The 19,286-nt window shown below is 36.4% G+C and overlaps 1 protein-coding gene across 2 annotated transcripts in view; it reads right to left on the reverse strand.

Moving 5' to 3' along the window:
- LOC125657812 (protein mono-ADP-ribosyltransferase PARP14-like) overlaps positions 1–19,233 on the reverse strand; it is a 50,750-nt gene extending 31,517 nt beyond the window's left edge. The window contains exons 1-13 of one of the 2 annotated variants that reach the window (XM_056150140.1): positions 18,920–19,219; positions 16,609–16,718; positions 14,693–15,122; positions 13,288–13,401; positions 11,415–11,576; positions 10,230–10,502; positions 9,411–9,662; positions 8,957–9,187; positions 6,342–8,072; positions 5,113–5,592; positions 3,408–3,490; positions 1,228–1,458; positions 192–413 (exon numbers count right to left, since the gene is read on the reverse strand). In XM_056150140.1, the coding sequence (XP_056006115.1) occupies positions 192–413; positions 1,228–1,458; positions 3,408–3,490; positions 5,113–5,592; positions 6,342–8,072; positions 8,957–9,187; positions 9,411–9,662; positions 10,230–10,502; positions 11,415–11,576; positions 13,288–13,401; positions 14,693–15,122; positions 16,609–16,718; positions 18,920–19,106 (4,506 nt within the window). In that variant the 5' untranslated portion in view covers positions 19,107–19,219. Of the gene's footprint in view, positions 1–191; positions 414–1,227; positions 1,459–3,407; positions 3,491–5,112; positions 5,593–6,341; positions 8,073–8,956; positions 9,188–9,410; positions 9,663–10,229; positions 10,503–11,414; positions 11,577–13,287; positions 13,402–14,692; positions 15,123–16,608; positions 16,719–18,919 lie in introns of both variants that reach the window. The other variant, XM_056150141.1, reaches the window with a different exon arrangement.
- Between the last annotated feature and the right edge of the window lie 53 nt (positions 19,234–19,286).

Raw genomic sequence — 19,286 nt, forward strand, 5'->3', positions numbered from 1 at the left:
TCGATTCCAGGGGCATAACAAAATATGGCAGGGAATTTTTAAATTATTTCTTATAACTGAAATTTCTTCAAAAGCAAGTTCCTCTTAAATAACTTCACAGTAATACACACATAGGAATGGCTAGAGAATGGATTTAATAGAATCTTCTGATCTTTAATCAAGACTTCTCAATTTTAATCAATAGTGATTACCTTGATGGTTTCCGTGTCCTTTTCATACAATACAAATCTGACATCACGGATGGTAGTTGAGGGGTTGTTAGAGCCAAAATCATTGACGGCATCAAACATTTCAAGGGCTACAGTAGCCTTGGGGTATCCAAGGTTTCCTGTTCCCATAGCAGGGAATGCCACGGATGACAATCTATTCTTGTCTACGTGGTCCAAACACTTTTTCAAGAAAGTCCTTAAAATCTGAATAAAATCATGTAGAATTTCAATATTTTTTCAGTTGCTATTGACTTTAATACATATACTATTTGAATGTGAATTGATATTAACTAGGTTAATATAGAGCACAAGTAGGGTTCACTAGTTGGAACAAAAGTGCAAGAGCAAGAGCAGTCCAAGACAGGAAATATTGGAGGATGCATGTTCGGGGCCCCGTTCTCCAGGGGGAGAGGCAGCCCAAGACAGGAGATATTTGAGGATGCATGTTCGGGGCCCTATTCTCCAGGGGGAGAGAAGGAATTAAGTCAAGTTAATAGATTAATTAATATTAACAAAGTTAAGAGCTACAATAGTCAAAAGACTGAAGGATGATCTCAGAATAACATTTGGATGTCGAATGTATTTATTCTTACCACATTGAATCCTAACTTTTAAATGTCCAGCGTATTTATTCTTACCACATTGAATTGTACACTGATTTGTTATATCTGCATTTCATCAGACATATACTTTTGGGAATATAACCCATATTCGTATGAAGGCAAATCAAATAGACATTGAAAATTTCATGTGTAAAATAAGAATGAATTAGTTGATTATGAATTAGTGTCTTTCAAACCTAATTGAAGCCACTTACCCAGTGATTAGTGATTTGATACAATCAAAAGCCATCTCTAGGAGACCCTAATACCACTACAAAACTGACAAGTCAGATAGGACCCCACAATCAATATCTTTAAAAAATACATATCCCATAATTCAATCAACAAAACTGATAAATCTTAAAATTGAAAGGGGTCTTCCTCTTTCTAACCCATACTTATTCTTTCCAAAATACCTTCAGTGCTTGACCCTGTTGATCCCATCCAGGCAGTGACCCATGACAGATGAATTGACAACTAAGGTTACCACCAGATGTCACTGCTATCTCTCCATGTTGGATGCCATTGGGGTAGTTCTGGTCACACTCCTGCTGTAAAGTCCGTCCCCCCGCTTTCAACAGAGAGGCCGACACTGCACCATTTCCTAACTTGAGATCCTTTGACGTCGTATTCACGATTACATCAACCTAAAATTGTCATGAAATAACTATGTATACAGGATTATATTTGTCACATTAAATAACCCATGTAAACATGCAGGATTATTTTTGTCATGTTAAATAACTCACGTATACAGGGTTATTTTTGTCACGTTAAATAACTCATGTAGACAGGGTTATTTTTGTCACGATAAATAACTCGTGTAGACAGGGTTATATTTGTAATGTTAATAACTCTTATAGACAGGGTTATTTTTGTCACAATAAATAACTCATGTAGACAGTTTTATTTTTGTCATGTTAAATAACTCATGTAGACAGGGTTATTTTTGTCACAATAAATAACTCGTGTAGACAGGGCTATTTTTGTCACATTAAATAACTCACGTAGACAGGACTATTTTTGTCACATTAAATAACTCACGTAGACAGGACTATTTTTGTCATGTTAAATAACTCACGTAGACAGGGTTATTTTTTTTCAAAATAAATAACTCAGGTAGACAGGGTTATTTTTGTCACATTTTATTTTCGGCTTTCTACACTTCCTGATGATTTCATTTTATCATTAAGATCAAGGTACGGCTGTGTACAGAAAAAGGCCCAAAATATTTCTCTGTTGTAAATGTGTATTGAATTAAGCTTGATCTGTGTTGTGAGTAAGTTAAATATATATGCCAAGTATACTATATTAACTAAATCAAAGTTATTGTTTATTTGATAGCATTATCACATCATGAATAAGACTTCTTACTGATTTTTTTTACAAAAAGAGCTTAACAACTGTTAAATTTTATCCAGATTATTGCTTAGGAAAAGGTGTGCCCATCTGTCGAGCAAAATGAAATTAATATATATTGTGTATAACTAGAAGATGAAAAATGTGCTTGAATATGAATTTGCTTGACACATGGTCTGTTTTCTGAAAGGAAAACCCCCTAAATTTATGAATTTTTTCATTGATTTTGTCATTTTTGCAATTTTATGCCGACTTCATGCTCCTGTCGTTTTTTATGTGGATTGCACTTAAATTGTTCTCCGTGCATGTTTATCGTTGGTGAGAAGTGTGTAAGTGTTGGGTATCGTGTGCGCTTTGTGTCTATAGTTTTGTTGTTTTTTGGGGTGGGATTTTTTTAATTGTGTTGTGTATTGCGTAATTAGAGAACTTAATAAAAATGATGTTTTGTTATTTTTTTAATACGAATGTTGAATACGAACCGGAACGAGTTATTGAGAGAAATTTACATGAATGCATTGTTTTAAAGTTGAACAAAATGGCGGTCCAAACGAATGCAGAAAAAGCAACGTTTATCAAAACATCCTTATGTATCCTATACCGAAATAAAGAAAAGGGATAAGAACATGAAGAATTACGGACATTGAAGATAAGATGTAAATAAAACAAAGTATCATAGTCTTTTAAACAAAGAAACAGTAAAGATATATTCACACACCCCTTCACAGAGTACCAACAGATGATATACAATTTCCAAATGATAATTTTAACGGATTTCACTGGGAACGTTTATTACGTTGCCCCCGGTATTATGTTATTTTATCGTGACAAAATGGAAAACGTAATAACGGGGTTCCACTGTATAACACAAAGCAATTTTTGCTCAAGTTAAATGTAGTTTGAGTTTGCTTATAAATATATTCCTTATTTGAATGCCAGATTTTGGGACTCCTACTGAAACCATCCATTTTCTGGGCCAGATGACTGTAGAAACTGTACCTGCTTTGCCCAGACATAGTAACGTGCGTGTTAGATTAGAGAGAAGACAGTTTCACCTAGTCTTTAATTCGCCCACTTAAAGCAAAAAACTAAGCACAGTATTACTGTTAAAATCAAATGATGACCCCAACAATGTATAAGTCATGTAGCTTTTAAATTACATTTTAATATGGATTTTCTTTTCTACCTTCAAGATAAGGAATAGCAGAAATCTTATATTTAGGAGAACTTTTTTGCATACCTGTTGTTGAGCAATTTGATCTGTGACAACACGAATTGTAATATTACCGGCTTCAACAGGAGAAGGTTTGAAAGACTTCACTTCTGAAAAAATAATAACACAAGTTCAAATAGTCTTCCATTTCAAATCAGTCAGGAAATCTCATATGAATTGCGATATCTACACGTGATGAATAAGCAGACTTGGGTGCATTTGTGTTTTATACCAATGACAGGACACACTGGGCACACATTGTACATGAAATCTTACATGTACAACATTTAAAGTAGAGTAGACACTTCTTAAGAACAGCAAAGTCACGTGATGTCCTGTTGTCCATTTGTATTCATTTTACCTTCAACTGCCTTGTATCAAATTGACCTTTTGACCTTATATTATATAGGTGTTTCCTATGACCATTGTTTACTTGAGTATGAAAGCCTATCAGTGGAATGATATACAAAATGTCACATCCCACAATCCCATCTTCATTTTGGCCTTGACCTTTGACCTCAAACTGTATTAAAAAGTCTTTGTCTCATCATTGTCCACTTTGGTAATGAACATAAAGTCTGTCAGTTGAAAAATTCTAAAGTTATCATGTCACAAAATCCTACATTCCTTATCTCAACATGACCTTCACCTTTTGACCTCAAAACCTACAACTTCCATTGACTTTGATAATGAAATACAGTTTGTATCTTAAAATATACTCAAGATATCCTATTACGTAGAACCATTCCAAGGTTTCTGTGTTCACTCTGAACTCAAACTCACTGAAATTCAAAGCTATCAGAATAATCAACACATCATCTAATTCCATCTCTGTATGCAACAGTTGTTCAAATTAAATGATGTGGAGGCTATCAAAGGCACTAACTACAAAATTTTCTACCTTCTTTCAAAGAGTTCCAATTTTTACAGTTTGGGACAAAATTCGGGCATGTTTGAAAGTTTCCTACTGTTGAGTATTTATGGATACTTGTACTGTATTTACCAACATGATGCACGTAGAGCAATTCTTTAATCAATGTGTGAAAAGAGTTTAAGTGATTGCAAAGTGTCTCTATACAGAAAAGCTCCGAAAACAAATACCCAATAAACACTAATGATTTGATCAACTTAATTGACGTAATTCAGAATGTAATGTTATTTTTACATGCATTGCATATATTGATATTCACATTTTGTACCGAAATATTTGGAAACAGAGAAGTTCAATTCATTTGTAACAAATGTCCTTAATATAATATATCTCGACTTCTTATTTGTCAAGATCCTGCTACGCTTGTTTTGAACCTGTTCAAAATAAGCATGGGAGAGGTAGAGCTCCCCAATCATGAAGATCCTACCCCGATCATACTGTATTTACGAAAACTTTAAAAAGTTTCTCTCGCAATTTAATGCCATATTTTCCGCCATGTTTTGATAGAAGTAGAAGTGGCCTTAAACATGCATTTTTCGTCTACTGAGTTCAGTGTAAGTGGCTCAGAGCGATCATGGAATGATTCTATAAGCACTGATAGACAGACACATTGATTTGAGCTCCTGCCTAATAATTACACATCCTAACTATGAAATCTGAACACATCAAAGGATTAATTGCCTCGAAATTAATTAGAAAACAGAGAAATTGATTTAAATAACTGACCTAATTTTCTTGAAATTTTCATCAATTACGACTTAAAATAAAACAAGCAGAAAGAAAACCAAAATAAATCATTACCATGTGCTTTTGTTGATGTCTTCCATTTACTAGAAGTACTCTCTGAGCCACCAGACTTGATTTTCACATTTTTCATCTCCCTCTTCATGGCACTGACAAATCCCTGCACTGTGTCTTCCTTCACATCACATAAACACACAGTATCAACAGACGATCCAGAATTCTCTTTAAAGAAATCTCTCACAGCAACCACGACCACCCTGGTGGCCTCGCGCATTGGATATCCGAACACCCCCGTACACAGAGCTGGGAACGCTATGGACGTAAATCTCTTCTCTGACGTGATCTCCAGACTTTTGAACACCGCCTCTCGGAGATATTCCTCCTCCTGATTGGTCCCATTCTGCCAGACTGGACCCACTGCATGCACCACACCTTTACATTTTAAATTCCCGGCAGTGCTGAGGAAGACCTGGCCCTCCATTAAGCGACCTTTCTTTCTGACATAGTCATTACACTCCTCCTGAATAGACCGTCCTCCTGCAAAATTCATTTTAGTTTGTTTTTCACTCCTACTGAAATATTCATTTTAGATATACTTATCAAACATAAAACAAGGAGTGTTTGTGAACACTGATGCCCCTGGATCAAAACAAAATGGAACTGTACGACATTGTGGGTTGTTTGTTTTTTTTGGTTGTTTTTTTTTTTTTTTTAATTTATAAAAACTAGGTCAATGGTCAATATCAACAAATCTGGTATCATTGGAAAGGTCTTCTCACAAAAAATGCACATGCTTAGTATAAAAACAGTATCACTTATGATTTGAAAGATATGGCTTATAGTCGAATTTTCTACAGAAGTTAAGGTCACCAGGTCAACGATTTTGGTGTCAATGGAAAGGTATTGCCATAAGGAATACACATACCAAATATAAAGGTCTACCTCTTATAGTGTAAAAGATATGACCAAAGTTAAAGTTTTTTTTGCCACAGACAGACAGGCCAAAGACTATATGCCCTCAAATCTTCGATTCTAGAGACATAAGAATTATCCTATTTGTACAAGACATGCCTTCTTCAGTATCAATATTCACTGCAATTGGTCAAGTGAATTTTGAAAATAAAATAAAGATTGGAATAATTTACGTCAGAACAACAAACACACACATACAGTTGCTAGTCAAAAATTTCCTCTGAAAAATTCTCTTGAGCCAAGTCATGATTATACATGTATACACCAGACACCCAAAACTGTGGACATTAAATGGCAGGATTTCTGTCTCTTACCTTTCTCCACAATAATCTTGGCCACACCTCCAATATGCCTCATGTCTTTATTAGCTGGGTTCACAATCACGTCAACGCCCAACTCCATCATATCCACCACCATCGCCGAGATTTTCTTTCCTGCAGAAGTCACACACACTGCTAGTTCTTGTCTCATCACCCCTGTCCTCAGTTTGGAGATGTCCACATCCTCATCGGATGCACTCTCATCACTGATACCAATCACAACGTCTTGGTTACGCTCCACTGTTCGAAGTTTGTCCTGCCCTTGTTGTGAGTCCACGTGTTTCCTGATGCCTGGTTTGCTTATTGTATGTGATTGTTTCGTCACACCTTGCACTATTTTGCTGATGGTGAATTTACCTTTATTTAATCCTGTACGAGTTCCCCTTATCAGTATACCAGTGTTGTCGATTTTTGCTGCTCCCTTTTCCTGTTGAAGATCTTTATCAACTTTATCAATGGCCTCTGCATAATTCATTTGTATATATCTCATCATACCAGGCTCTAATTTAAGTGTCTCCTCATATACTGTGTTTGCTTCTATAAAATCTTCCACGAATTCTCGACATAATCCTTCCCATTTGTCTGTACACAGAATAATTATTGTATTCTGGGCTGCATTAGTCGCAATCTTAATTAATCCCTCTCCTTGTCCCTCAATCTCGTTAGATTTGCTCTGCCATTCTCCTGATGTCAGTAAAGACCTCGATTCTTCTTTCACGTTTACTGGGGTTTCGATGACAGATTCCTTTAAGAGGTGAGCGGCTTGGACGGCTTGCTGATCTGACAGTGAGAAGACTGTTAGTATTTCCTGCTCCTTATTAAACTCCCACACACCCACTACGCCTTTTTCCCTCATCTTGCCATTCACATACCTATAAACCGGTTGATTTTGTAAGAAATTCTGAAGAAGCTTAGAAAATGGCCCAATCTCAGTTTTGACGACTTTAGCTACAAATTCAAACATTTCAAGAATGGCTAGAGTGACTTCTCCACTCAGTCCTTCAAACTTCACACAGTTTTTCCCAAGGTCATATTTCAGAGAAATGTCCTTGTATTTTTTCTGCATATCTTGCTCAAACTTGCAAAACTGCAGTATCAACACTTGGTGTCGCTTCAATTGTTTTTCCTCGTGTATCTGCTGTTTCTTCCTATCCAACTCTTCATCAACCTTCTGGATGATATCACTAATCTGTTTGGACACTTCTGTTGACGCCTGTTTGTGCCCTGTCACGTAAATTTCATGATTGCTTTTCTCCAGGACAACAGCCACTGCATCTGGATTACTGATAGTGAGAGACTTCAATTCATTAAGAACTAAAGGGAAAGCTTCTTTCAAAGTGGTGTGTTTGATCACAAGCAGAAGATCCAAGAACTTGTTCATATTTTCCTTCACTTTAGCCTCCCATGTTCTGCCAATTTTCCTGCAGTCTTTGGTTTCTGCAGTCAAGGTGCATTCTATACTGAGAGAATTAACTTTGGACTTTTTTGGCCACACTGGCTTCCCATATACAGCCTCCAGCTGCTTCTGTACAGCCTCCTGATTTGGAGGGGACTTCATCAGAAACTGTAACTTCTTGGTATCCAGGTCTGTAATCTCCAGTAGTCCTGGAGGCTGGAATGGTCCCTCTTCATCACTTTCCACCTGCCCCAGGCATTCATAATATATCTTTACTTCAAGGTCTTGACCATCGACTCTGTGAGATTTGGCACACACCACTTCCACAGCTGTATGTAGATACAAAAATACTGTTTTTAACTATTTGATTTAAAATCATAGATTTTCATTAATAAAACATTCTTAAATGTGTGGTACTTCAAGTCCTTCTGAACAGTCAGACAAAATTGCTACAATTAATCACCTTTGTAAATCTTTGAATTGCTATTGGGATGACAATCTCAGGCCATGATAAAGGTTTTAAAGATCAAGAACATGCAACCAAATTATTAGAAATAACTCTCAAATTTTTATATTCAAATAATTTGACAACCTGAAAAAAAAAACCTATTGGAATCAATTCTATATGAATGTACAAACTTTCTATGAATTGCTAATGAGATCACATCATAACCTGTCAGAAACCACTGGTTTTCTCTCCATCACACTACATTCAACCCTTGGAAGCAATTCTTGCATGATACTCATTTTAGCATGTTAATGCAACCAATCAAAATCATTGTTATAACAAGTAGAACTCCTCCATGTGGCATAATGGAGAGAAAACTCCTGGGTTCAAATGATGCACATCCTCTGGTCAAAATACAGGTTTAAAAGATCAAGAAAACGCAATTAAATGATATGAAATGGCTCTTTTTTCCGTTGATTGGGATAACAACACATTGATGCGAGTTTTCCATCTGAATTCTTTAATATTAATATCTCGATATCCTGAGAAAAAATATGTTTTACTCCAGATATATTGAAAGTCAGGGGACCAATCGGAATTTTTCATTGTATCCAAAGTTCAATACAACCATCGTTAAATTATATAAATGTTACTGGGGATTTATTGTTACTTAAGCAGTTTAATATAGGCGACTTCAATATAAGTGGAGTAGACTGTATTGAAATCATTTTTTAATACAATCATTTATAAGATGCATGTACAAACCTTCTGGCTCCTCAAAATAAACCAAACAGAATCCATCACACATTTTGACATCCAAAACCCCTGTGACCCCACTTCTTTTCTCATTATCAAAGTAAAATTCCAGCGTGTCTCGAGACGTCTTCTCCGAGACGTTACGAACAATCACACAGTTCGTTACCGGAACTGGAAACACCTCCAGATGAGATTTGTCTAAACTTCTCTTTTTACAAGCTAGCTGCAGTTTCTCAAAATCTGTGAATATACCAATTGATACAATGTTTCAAAAGCTTGTGGACAAAGATTTCTGTAAACCACAAAATTCAGCATTTTTAAAATAGCAGTGTTATTTATTGTTACAGTATCAATCAACATTGACTATCATATTCATTTTACTAAATCTAATCTTGTATCCCCAATCATCATCCTTGAATGTTGAGTTTTACCAAAAAAAGTTGATATTGTAATGTTTTCTGACCTAGATTTTCATCAAATGTGATGAGTGCAGTTCCCTCCAGTTCCCCATACTCAATACTATTGGGCGTTATGTTGGTTTTTGCCTCCAGGAAGTTCTCAAGTCCGTCCTTTGTGGTCTTGTCACTGAGGTTTTTAATGAAAACTTTGTTTGGGTACATTGGAACTGGTTTTGGAGGAGGGGGTGGAACATATCGGCACACTTCAATGACTGTTCCCTCAATCTTATGTTTCTTGTGCAGTACATTTTCTATCACTGAACAAAAATATGTACTTCTATAACAATATACATCATACTTCACACTTGTGAAAAAAATGTCTCACATATTTCTTTTTTTTTTTTTAAACGAAAAACTTTAGAAACTAAAAATATATGTGTGTTCTGCATGGATAGAAAACACCTTTAGAAAATAAAAATATATGTGCATTATGCATGGATAGAGACAACAAAATTTTAAAAATATTTTGAGAGGCAAAACTAGTGATGATTTTCTAGACTCTTTGAATACTGTAAGCATTAATATTTCCATGTGTTGTTAATTACGCACATTTCCTTTGCAAACCACACGTGTAGTATTTAATTACTTGATGTCCATATTTCAATTAATAAATAGATGTATCAACACTTTGTTGTAAGTTACATCCCTTTGCGGGGTCAGCCAAAGCTTAATCAGTAAAACGTTTTCCTTCTTTACCTGACCAAATGCAAGAGATTACAACTGTGCGAGAGTAATCCACACAAAAATCTTGTAATTGCGTATTTAGTGTAAATAACCACCACATGTAAATTTTTAAGTTTACAGTAATCATGAGGGAAATTTACCTCCTTCTTCCTCGAATATTATGTAAAATGTCCCGTCTTCCTCGCGTATTTGTTTTATGTCTCCCCCTCCTGAACGACGAGTGTTCTCAAAGTACATTTCCACTGTGTCGCAGCTTGTTGATGAAGACACGCCCCTAACCTCTAAAACATTCTCCGATTCCATGTCAGGCTCTTCAGCGGTACTTTCCTCTTTTATGTTCGGTCGGAATTCCTCCACTCCAATCTGTTTTCCACTAAACAAAATTGGCATTTTCCCTAGAACTCTCTTCACAGCTAAAGAGGAGAGTGAAAAGATTTACTAGTAGTTTTAAAGTTCAGACTAAATGAAACTAATGTTTTCAAATTCATCTCACTCATAAACCAACATGGACCTAGAATAGTTGCTAAGGTAAGAGATAATCCTGAAAATTTTCAAATGGAGCTCATTGTAAAACATTCTATATACAGTAAAACACACTTAATAATGAATTCACACTTACAGTAAAACACACTTATAACAAACATGCTTATAATGAATTCACACTTATTGTAAAGTGATATTTATTCCCCCATCAGAGGAAAATAAGGAAAATTTTAATTTGGTTATAACGAACACTTTTTCACTGGTCCTGGAGGTTCGTTATAAGCGTTTATTTCTGTAATTTATGTGTTTTAATCTCTATAGATATATCGATAGACTAAAATTTGATACCGCATTCATCCTATTTAATTGGATATAATGATTACTGCAATCTGATCTCTATATTTGTATACCATAATGTTGATACATTCTGTACTGTATTCATCCTATGAGTGTTCCAACTCCTATAAGTGCCCCCCCCCCCCCCAAACTTTTTTCAGCTCTCAAAAATTAAGAGCGCCCCCCCCCCCCCCCCCCCCCCCATTTAAATACAGTACAGCTCCTCTTATACTGGTAATAGCTACTATATATTTGTGTATTTACTATGTTGCATTGATTTTAAATGATAAATCAATTGATTATATATATTATTACATGGAAATGTATATCAATAATTCATTTAGAATTCAATATCTATTCAAACGTTTCTCAGAGTCAAAATTTCACTGGAAATATTTCAAAACAAAGTTCTAAATAACCACCCCCTTTCCAATTTTCTAAGCACCCATGTGTTCACTAAGATGAATACGGTAATCCTTTCAGGATTTTTTTTAACATAATATCACCTTCAGGATCTTCAAACGTGATGACAGCTGACTGAGTATCTGGGTCATACTCCAACTCCTTTATTGACCCGCCTCCACTTTTTCTCCGATTCTCGAAGAAAAATAGCAAAGAATCCTCGGACGTGTCCGGTGGAATGTTCGTCACTTTTATCATGGCTACCTCTGATAATACAATGACAAGATCTCATGAATAGCGTCTCTCTCTCTCTCTCTCTCTCTTTCTCTCTCTCTCTTTCTCTCTCTGTATACACAAGTCTGTGTCACAGATCATCATATGTCTAATGTAACTTTAAGAATATTCAACACTTATCTAATTTTCCTTTACTTTGAAATTTTCGACACCTTAATCTAGTGAAGATCAAATCTACAACTTGATTAATTTTCTTTTTATTCTCATTTCTATTCTCTTATTTTGAACTCATTTTCTTTCAAGCAATTATCTCAATTCACTTATCTAGAACTCATTTCATTTCAAGCGATTAGGCATCAAAATTAAATTATGTGGTTCTTCTGAAACGTTTTTCTAAAATAAATGCAATAGGAAGATTTTACTTCAGGATTTGCATAAACAGCTGACCTACTGAAACTGTGAGTTTTAAATTTGAATGGGGCTTTAATATATGTTTGAGTGTATGTCACCACACAAGTGTAATGGGAATTTATGTTAGGAATTTTCGGATATCCAAATCTTTGTGGTAAAACTGCTGATAAAACCTGAATCGTACAGGAAAAGTTGCACCGTAAATCAAAGCTTTTTAGCATTGTGTGCATCTGTAGCTCTCTGGGCTCTGTTTCCCCACAGAGTCACAGTTCAGCAGCTCAGACTTTCCCTGAAACTTTGTATACATTTCATTACAAATAACTTGCACAAAGAGCATTGTATACACAAATGTAGCCTGCCATTAACTTTGAGTACAGATCACTCCTGTATAAATAAAGAGTACCTTTAGCATGATCATAATTTACATTTTAATTGTGACTAGTCAAAATTCCTTGAAAGCAGGATATTTCAGTCTCCCCCTCTTGGGAGGGATTATAGGATACGAGAGATTCTACGATTTTGACTGATTTTGAGAGAGCAGATATGAAAAAAATCCTCTGTTTGGTGTCTTTTTAAGTAAGCAGCCATGAGTATCCAACAACTGACCGAGTCCTTCAATGACCTACTCTGTCCTAGTGCTTGTTCCTCACTCACTCTGTCCTAGTGCTTGTTCCTCACTCACTCTGTCCTAGTGCTTGTTCCTCACTCACTCTGTCCTAGTGCTTGTTCCTCACTCACTCTGTCCTAGTGCTCGTTCCTCACTCACTCTATCCTAGTGCTCATTCCTCACTCACTTTATCCTAGTGATCATTCCTCACTCACTGTCCTAGTGCTCGTTTCTCACTCACTGTCCTAGTGCTCGTTCCTCACTCACTCTGTCCTAGTGCTCATTCCTCACTCACTCTGTCCTAGTGCTCGTTCCTCACTCACTCTGTCCTAGTGCTTGTTCCTCACTCACTCTGTCCTAGTGCTCGTTCCTCACTCACTCTGTCCTAGTGCTCATTCCTCACTCACTCTATCCTAGTGCTCATTCCTCACTCACTCTATCCTAGTGCTCATTCCTCACTCACTCTATCCTAGTGCTCATTCCTCACTAATTCCGTCCTAGTGCTCATTCCTCACTAATTCCGTCCTAGTGCTCGTTCCTCACTCGCTGTCCTGGTGCTCATTCCTCACTCACGCTGTCCTAGTGTTCATTCCTCACTCATTCTATCCTAGTGCTCGTTCCTCACTCACTCTGTCCTAGTGCTCGTTCCTCACTCTGTCCTAGTGCTCATTCCTCACTCTGTCCTAGTGCTCATTCCTCACTCTGTCCTAGTGCTCGTTCCTCACCTGTTTCTTCCTCTGGTGGATCACCACCATGTTGTTCAGGTACAGCCTGACTGGCTGGTTCTCTATTCAGTTGTTGCTGTTCAGTGTCACTTAACTCGGGTTTAGCTTCTGGTTCTAAAGAATAAGTCACATGTATCTAATTTTGTAATGCTATACACACAGTAAATTGTAAATTTCACCCTTGGTTTTTAAGTATGGAGTTGGGTATCTGGTTCTGTACAAAAGTTTGATACATGCATCTTTCCACATTCACCAGAAAAAAAATTAACAAGAGGCCCATGGGCCACGTCGCTCACTTGAGTCTCCCTTGCCCCATATTTAAAGATTTTCCATATATACTCGCATGTAAAACTTTGGTCCTTATTGTGGCCCAAACCTATCCCTGGGGGCAACAATTTTTACAAACTTGAATCTGCACTATGTCCATGATGTCAGAATACTTTCAAGTAAATGTAAACTTCTTTGGCCCAGTGGTTCTTGAGAAGATTTTCTCTATATTAGTATGTAAAACTTAGATACTCTATTGTGGCCCTATCCTACCCCTGGGGGCCATGATTTCAACAAACTTGAATCTGCACTAGGTCCATGATGTCAGAATACTTTCATGTAAATGTAAACTTCTTTAGCCCAATGGTTCTTGAGAAGATTTTGAAAGATTTTCTCTATATATTAGAATGTAAAACTTAGATCCCCTATTGTGGCCCCATCCTACCCCTGGGGGCCTTGATTTAACAAACTTGAATCTGCACTATGTAAGAAAGCTTTCAATGTAAATGTAAACTTCTTTAACCCAATGGTTCTTAAGAAGATTTTGAAAGATTCTCTCTATATATTTGCATGTAAAACTTTGATCCCCTATTGTGACCCCACCTTTACCCCAGGGCCATGATTTTTACAAACTTGAATCTGCACTATGTCAGGAAGCTTTCATGCAAATGTAAACTTCTTTGGTCCAATGATTCTTGAAAATGGATCGGAGAAGAAGATTTTTAAGGATTTTTTTAATATATTGGTATGTAAAACTTTGATCCCCTATTGTGGCCCCACCCTACCCCCGGGGGCCATGATTTGAACAAACTTGAATCTGTAATATAACAGGAAGCTTTCAATACATGTAAATCTCAGTTTTTCTGGCACAATGGTTCTTGAGAAATGATAACAGTACATTTGTAATTATATTCATTAATTGAATTAATTAAAGTGCTATAAAAAAAGATGAAATACTCCTCTGAATTTCAAATGGCTTTTAAGAAAAATAGATAATTAAATCACTTTTTTAATTCACAAGAATTTTATTCTTGCATAAATTTGTAATGTTCTCTTTCAGCAGAATAAAGTTTTTACCAATAAATATGATATTATAACACCCGGGAAGACAAAGACTCATATAACATGTGATTCACACCTGAAATATTTCTCTGACCAGAGTTTCCCTCTGATGCAGTGTATGGGGGAGGGGCAGCCTGATCTCGCATTTTTCTTTGATACATAAGGAGCATTTGCATCTGCTGCATCCAGAGTTGTTGAGGTGTTTGAAAATTTCCACTTTCTAACGGGTTTTCTTGTGCTGTTGCTCCTTCTTGAGGGAACATAAAAGGCGGCATCATCTGCATGTTGTAAGGATATGGAAATTGGCCTGGATTCATGGGGATCTGTTGTCCCAGGGGTACAGGCATCTGATGACCACTGGCATCTCTGTTCATTTGTGGATCCAGCTGGGGCATATGGTAGACTTCCCCCTGTTCCTGTCTAGTGGGGACATTAGAGTATGTATCGCTCTGATGTACTCCAGCTTCACTAGACGGATATTGTAGTTGTGGCTGGGAAGGTACTCCCTGGAAATTATATTCATACACATAATGAACATGAAATGCTATACAACTCTATTGTTGCTTTTAAATGATCGTGACCACTTTTTAAAATATTCTGTAAATCATTTACATTTCTCCGATGTTGTCAAGTCAGATTTATCAGCAAAACATAATTTTTTTCAAATTAAATACATTCAAAGTGTTCATCCCTATATGCATTGATATAAAAATATCCACATCATTTTTTTTTATTTCCCTGTCTCATGGCAAGCTTCCAAATTTATAAAACAAGATGTACTGAGAGCAATGCTCACTAAGAATACCCCCCGCTTACCCCAATCTCCCAAAGGGTGTTGTTAATAGGTATAAATTAACTCTTTCCTGAGTGTAAAAATATGGTATGCCTTTGTAGAAGAAAATGGAAGATATAGTCCGAAAACAAATCCATGGCATAAACCTATAATTTTGACCTTGAGATCAAAGGTCAAGGTCATAAAGGGGTCATGAATGTACATGACACATAGTCTCATGGTGATGCACCCATGTCTTATGGTATGACCATGTCAAAACTCTACAATCAATTTTGACCTTGAGGTTAAAGTTCAAGGTCATATAGAGGTCATGAAGGTACTTGACACATCATCTCATGGTGATACACTCATGTGTCAAATATGGTATGCCTATGTCAAAGAACAAAGAAGTCATGGCCACGAATTCATTGTAAAAACGTTTAATTTTGACCTTGAGGTCAAGGTCATATGGAGATCATGAAAGGTACATGACACATCGTCTCATGGTGATACACTCATGTGTCAAATATGGTATGCCTATGTCAAAGAACAAAGAAGTTATGGCCCGGACACGAATCCATTGTAAAAATCTTTAATTTTGACCTCGAGGTCAAGGTCATATGGAAGTCATGAAGGTACATGACACATCGTCTCATGGTGATACACTCATGTGTCAAATATGGTATGCCTATGTCAAAGAACAAAGAAGTTATGGCCTGGACACGAATCCATTGTAAAAAACCTTTAATTTTGACCTTAAGGTCAAGGTCATATAGAGGTCATGAAGGTACCCGACACATCATCTCATGGTGATCCACCTGTGTGCCAAATATGGTATGCCTATGTCAAAGAACAAAGAAGTTACGGCCCGGACACGAATCTGGAGACAGACGGACAGACAGACAGACAGAGTGATTCTTATATACCCCCCAGAACTTCGTTCGGGGGGTATAAAAATAGAAATGATTTACAAGTTGGTGTACATTTGATGTAGCACTTTCTAAATGCGCTATATAAAGATATTTAGAACCAAGACATTTAGCGATGTACTTGATTTAGTGGCAGAAGCTCCCCGCGAAATCCGCTGAATAGATCACACAGCCAATGTAGCATACGTTTATAGTACTTTAATTTACAAATATCAAATACATTTCAGGTACTCTTCAGCAGCAATTCAATGTATACTCATGTTATCAAAAAAATAATAACTGAAAATTTACCATAAATTTTTCCCAGTCATCTGGAATATCACAGGCGTTACTACATTGTCCAACCTTTAACTCGGTGTCTCCACAGGTGATGATCCTTCTCTCCTCACACCGTCTGACCTCTGTTTTAAAATAAAAAAGAGGCCCATAAGACACAGAGCTCACCTGAGCAAAATTCACTTTAAATCTTCTTCCTCTTACTGGTCATTCAGGGGTCTTAATTAAACCCGAGTCCACACAACAGATGTTTGATTATATGATAATTTAAACCTGAACCCATGCAATAAAACTTTGATAACATGCTAATTCAAACCAGAGTCCACGTGACAAAAGTTTCATTACATGATAATATAGTCTTGTTGTTCCTCAAAAGACACTTTTCCTCCATAACGATGATAAGTGAATCATGACACACTCCTTAACTTAGATGCCATATGTTTAACAAAAGTTATTCTATACTCCTATAAATCAGGCAATGCGTAGTCATGGAGTTCGTTTCTATGGGCCACTAGCTATCAAAGGTCATTTTGAGATCCTCCAGGTATCCATATATTTTAAAATCATTCAGTATAACAAGAATATCCTAATGCAGACCAATGTGTAACAACACAGCTGCACAAACAATGTTTATAATATGCCTTTTAGAGTCTGCAGAATGGATTATCTCCCCAAAAAATGGCTATATCTACATATGTAACACTTGAATCGGAATTACAATTCTATATTTTAGAAATAAGTGTCGAGGTTTATTTGTATTATGGTATAAAACAATGGAAGCATGGGGGTCATTCAGAATTCGCACCCCTGAATTCCCCCCCCCCCCCCCCCCCAATACAAACTTACACATTTATTCCAATTTCCTAATATTGTTATTTTGTTCTTTAAATTACGTTTTAAATGTTGAAATAAAAGATCAGTGATTTTATCAAAAAAATATTTTCAAAATAACGTATAAAAGAATTCCAGTCTGGTCCATTGCATTTTCTCCCTTCCTGCTACATTTGGTGATGCGACCATATAATAGCAAGGGAGAAAATGCAATGGACCAGACCAGGATTCAAACCCAGGCCTCCTGAATCTCTATAATCAGGTGCTCTACCAACTGAACTGTCTGACCACCAGTCATCTAACGATACCCGTCTGACTACTACATCCCTCCCTCCTTACATGTCTTCACACCTTGGAAGACATCCACCCAGGACCTTTATCCCCTGGCAGGTATTTTCACCTGTTAGTTCCAGGGGATGATCTTTGGTAATCTGTGAATACTACTCACTGGTCTGTCAACAATATACACTGGTCAGCAATTCACCCCTACACAGTGGTATGTTAGGACTGAGTCACAGATCATAAGTCACGCATTTGAGATCATTATAATTATTATGATGTGTGGATGATATGTCATGCGCTTAAGATGTGTCATATATACAAAAGATATCAATTAATTTAAAGTTGTGCCAATGAGATAGTATATGTCTCAGTTGTTTAAACAAGATAACATGTCACGCACACGATATCGAGTTGTAAATCAGGAAACAAATGTTTGTAAGGCCAATTCAACTTAATTAGTAGATTATCATCCACAGTCACCAAAAAGTATGGGGCGGGTGGGAGGATTGTATTTTTTAATTTTTATTTTCTGAGAAAATATTTTGTCAACAGAAGTGCGTCATTTTAAATTATAGATGCTAGATGGATATCAATTTATGCTTATTTCACAGACGATTCCAGGTTAAGCTTTAATTTCAAACACAGAAAGATACCAAACTTTCGCGAGAAATTAAGAAAACCATACCTATATGATATATCTATTTTCTTCACCGTTCACGTAACTTTTCACTTTGTTATACCAGAGTCAGGCATGAAAATTTTCTGGAAATCGCAAGTTTCGCAAAATAAAAAAAATTCAGGGCGGTCCGATTTTTAAGGGGCGGGCGGGGATGATAATCTATCAATTAAGTTGAATTGGTCTAACGTGTAGCGGTCATCCAGCCAAGTGCTGATCAAGCTCACCATTTGCTTAACTTGCTTGAAAATAAATATATATTATATAAATTATATATATGTATTGATAAATAATAATAAATAAATACACATAAATTTCAGGGCATATATATTTCAAAGAACAAGGTACGGTTTTGTACAGAGATGTGAGAATGTTATACGTATATAGGCCTAGATAAGTATAAACTTTCGCTTTAGTTTTCATTACTTCAATATTCAGGATGATTAATCTTTTCACAAAATTTACTAATGTACATTTATCCCTTTACAAACAATAAAAATTATGTATATTTTCCTTATTAAGATGTTTTCATCGTACCAGTCAAGTTTTTGAACAGCACCAGGAATCTTTCTCCGCCCCTCGGATCGGCAGGATCGGGCACAGATATCGCTGTGCTGACTCCATCTACATTAGCTAAATCTTCAGCGTCGATTGTCTTCAGTCCATCACCATAAACGTACAAACAACATGAAGATAGGTTCTGCTTCCACATACTGCCAGACATGATTCTAAAATGTCACACAATCATTTCACAATCCATGAAAAAATGTACTTTCGTTTTCGTTTATCGTTCCAAGTACTCTACTAGAGTTATCGTTCCTTCTTTACACTGGGTTGAGTGTAAAAGTAGTTCTGGGATTGACGTTGAATATTATAGTCTAAGGTGTAATATCATTCTCTCACC

The sequence above is a fragment of the Ostrea edulis genome, chromosome 9 (genome assembly GCF_947568905.1).
Source record: "Ostrea edulis chromosome 9, xbOstEdul1.1, whole genome shotgun sequence".
Lineage (NCBI taxonomy): Eukaryota > Metazoa > Mollusca > Bivalvia > Ostreida > Ostreidae > Ostrea > Ostrea edulis.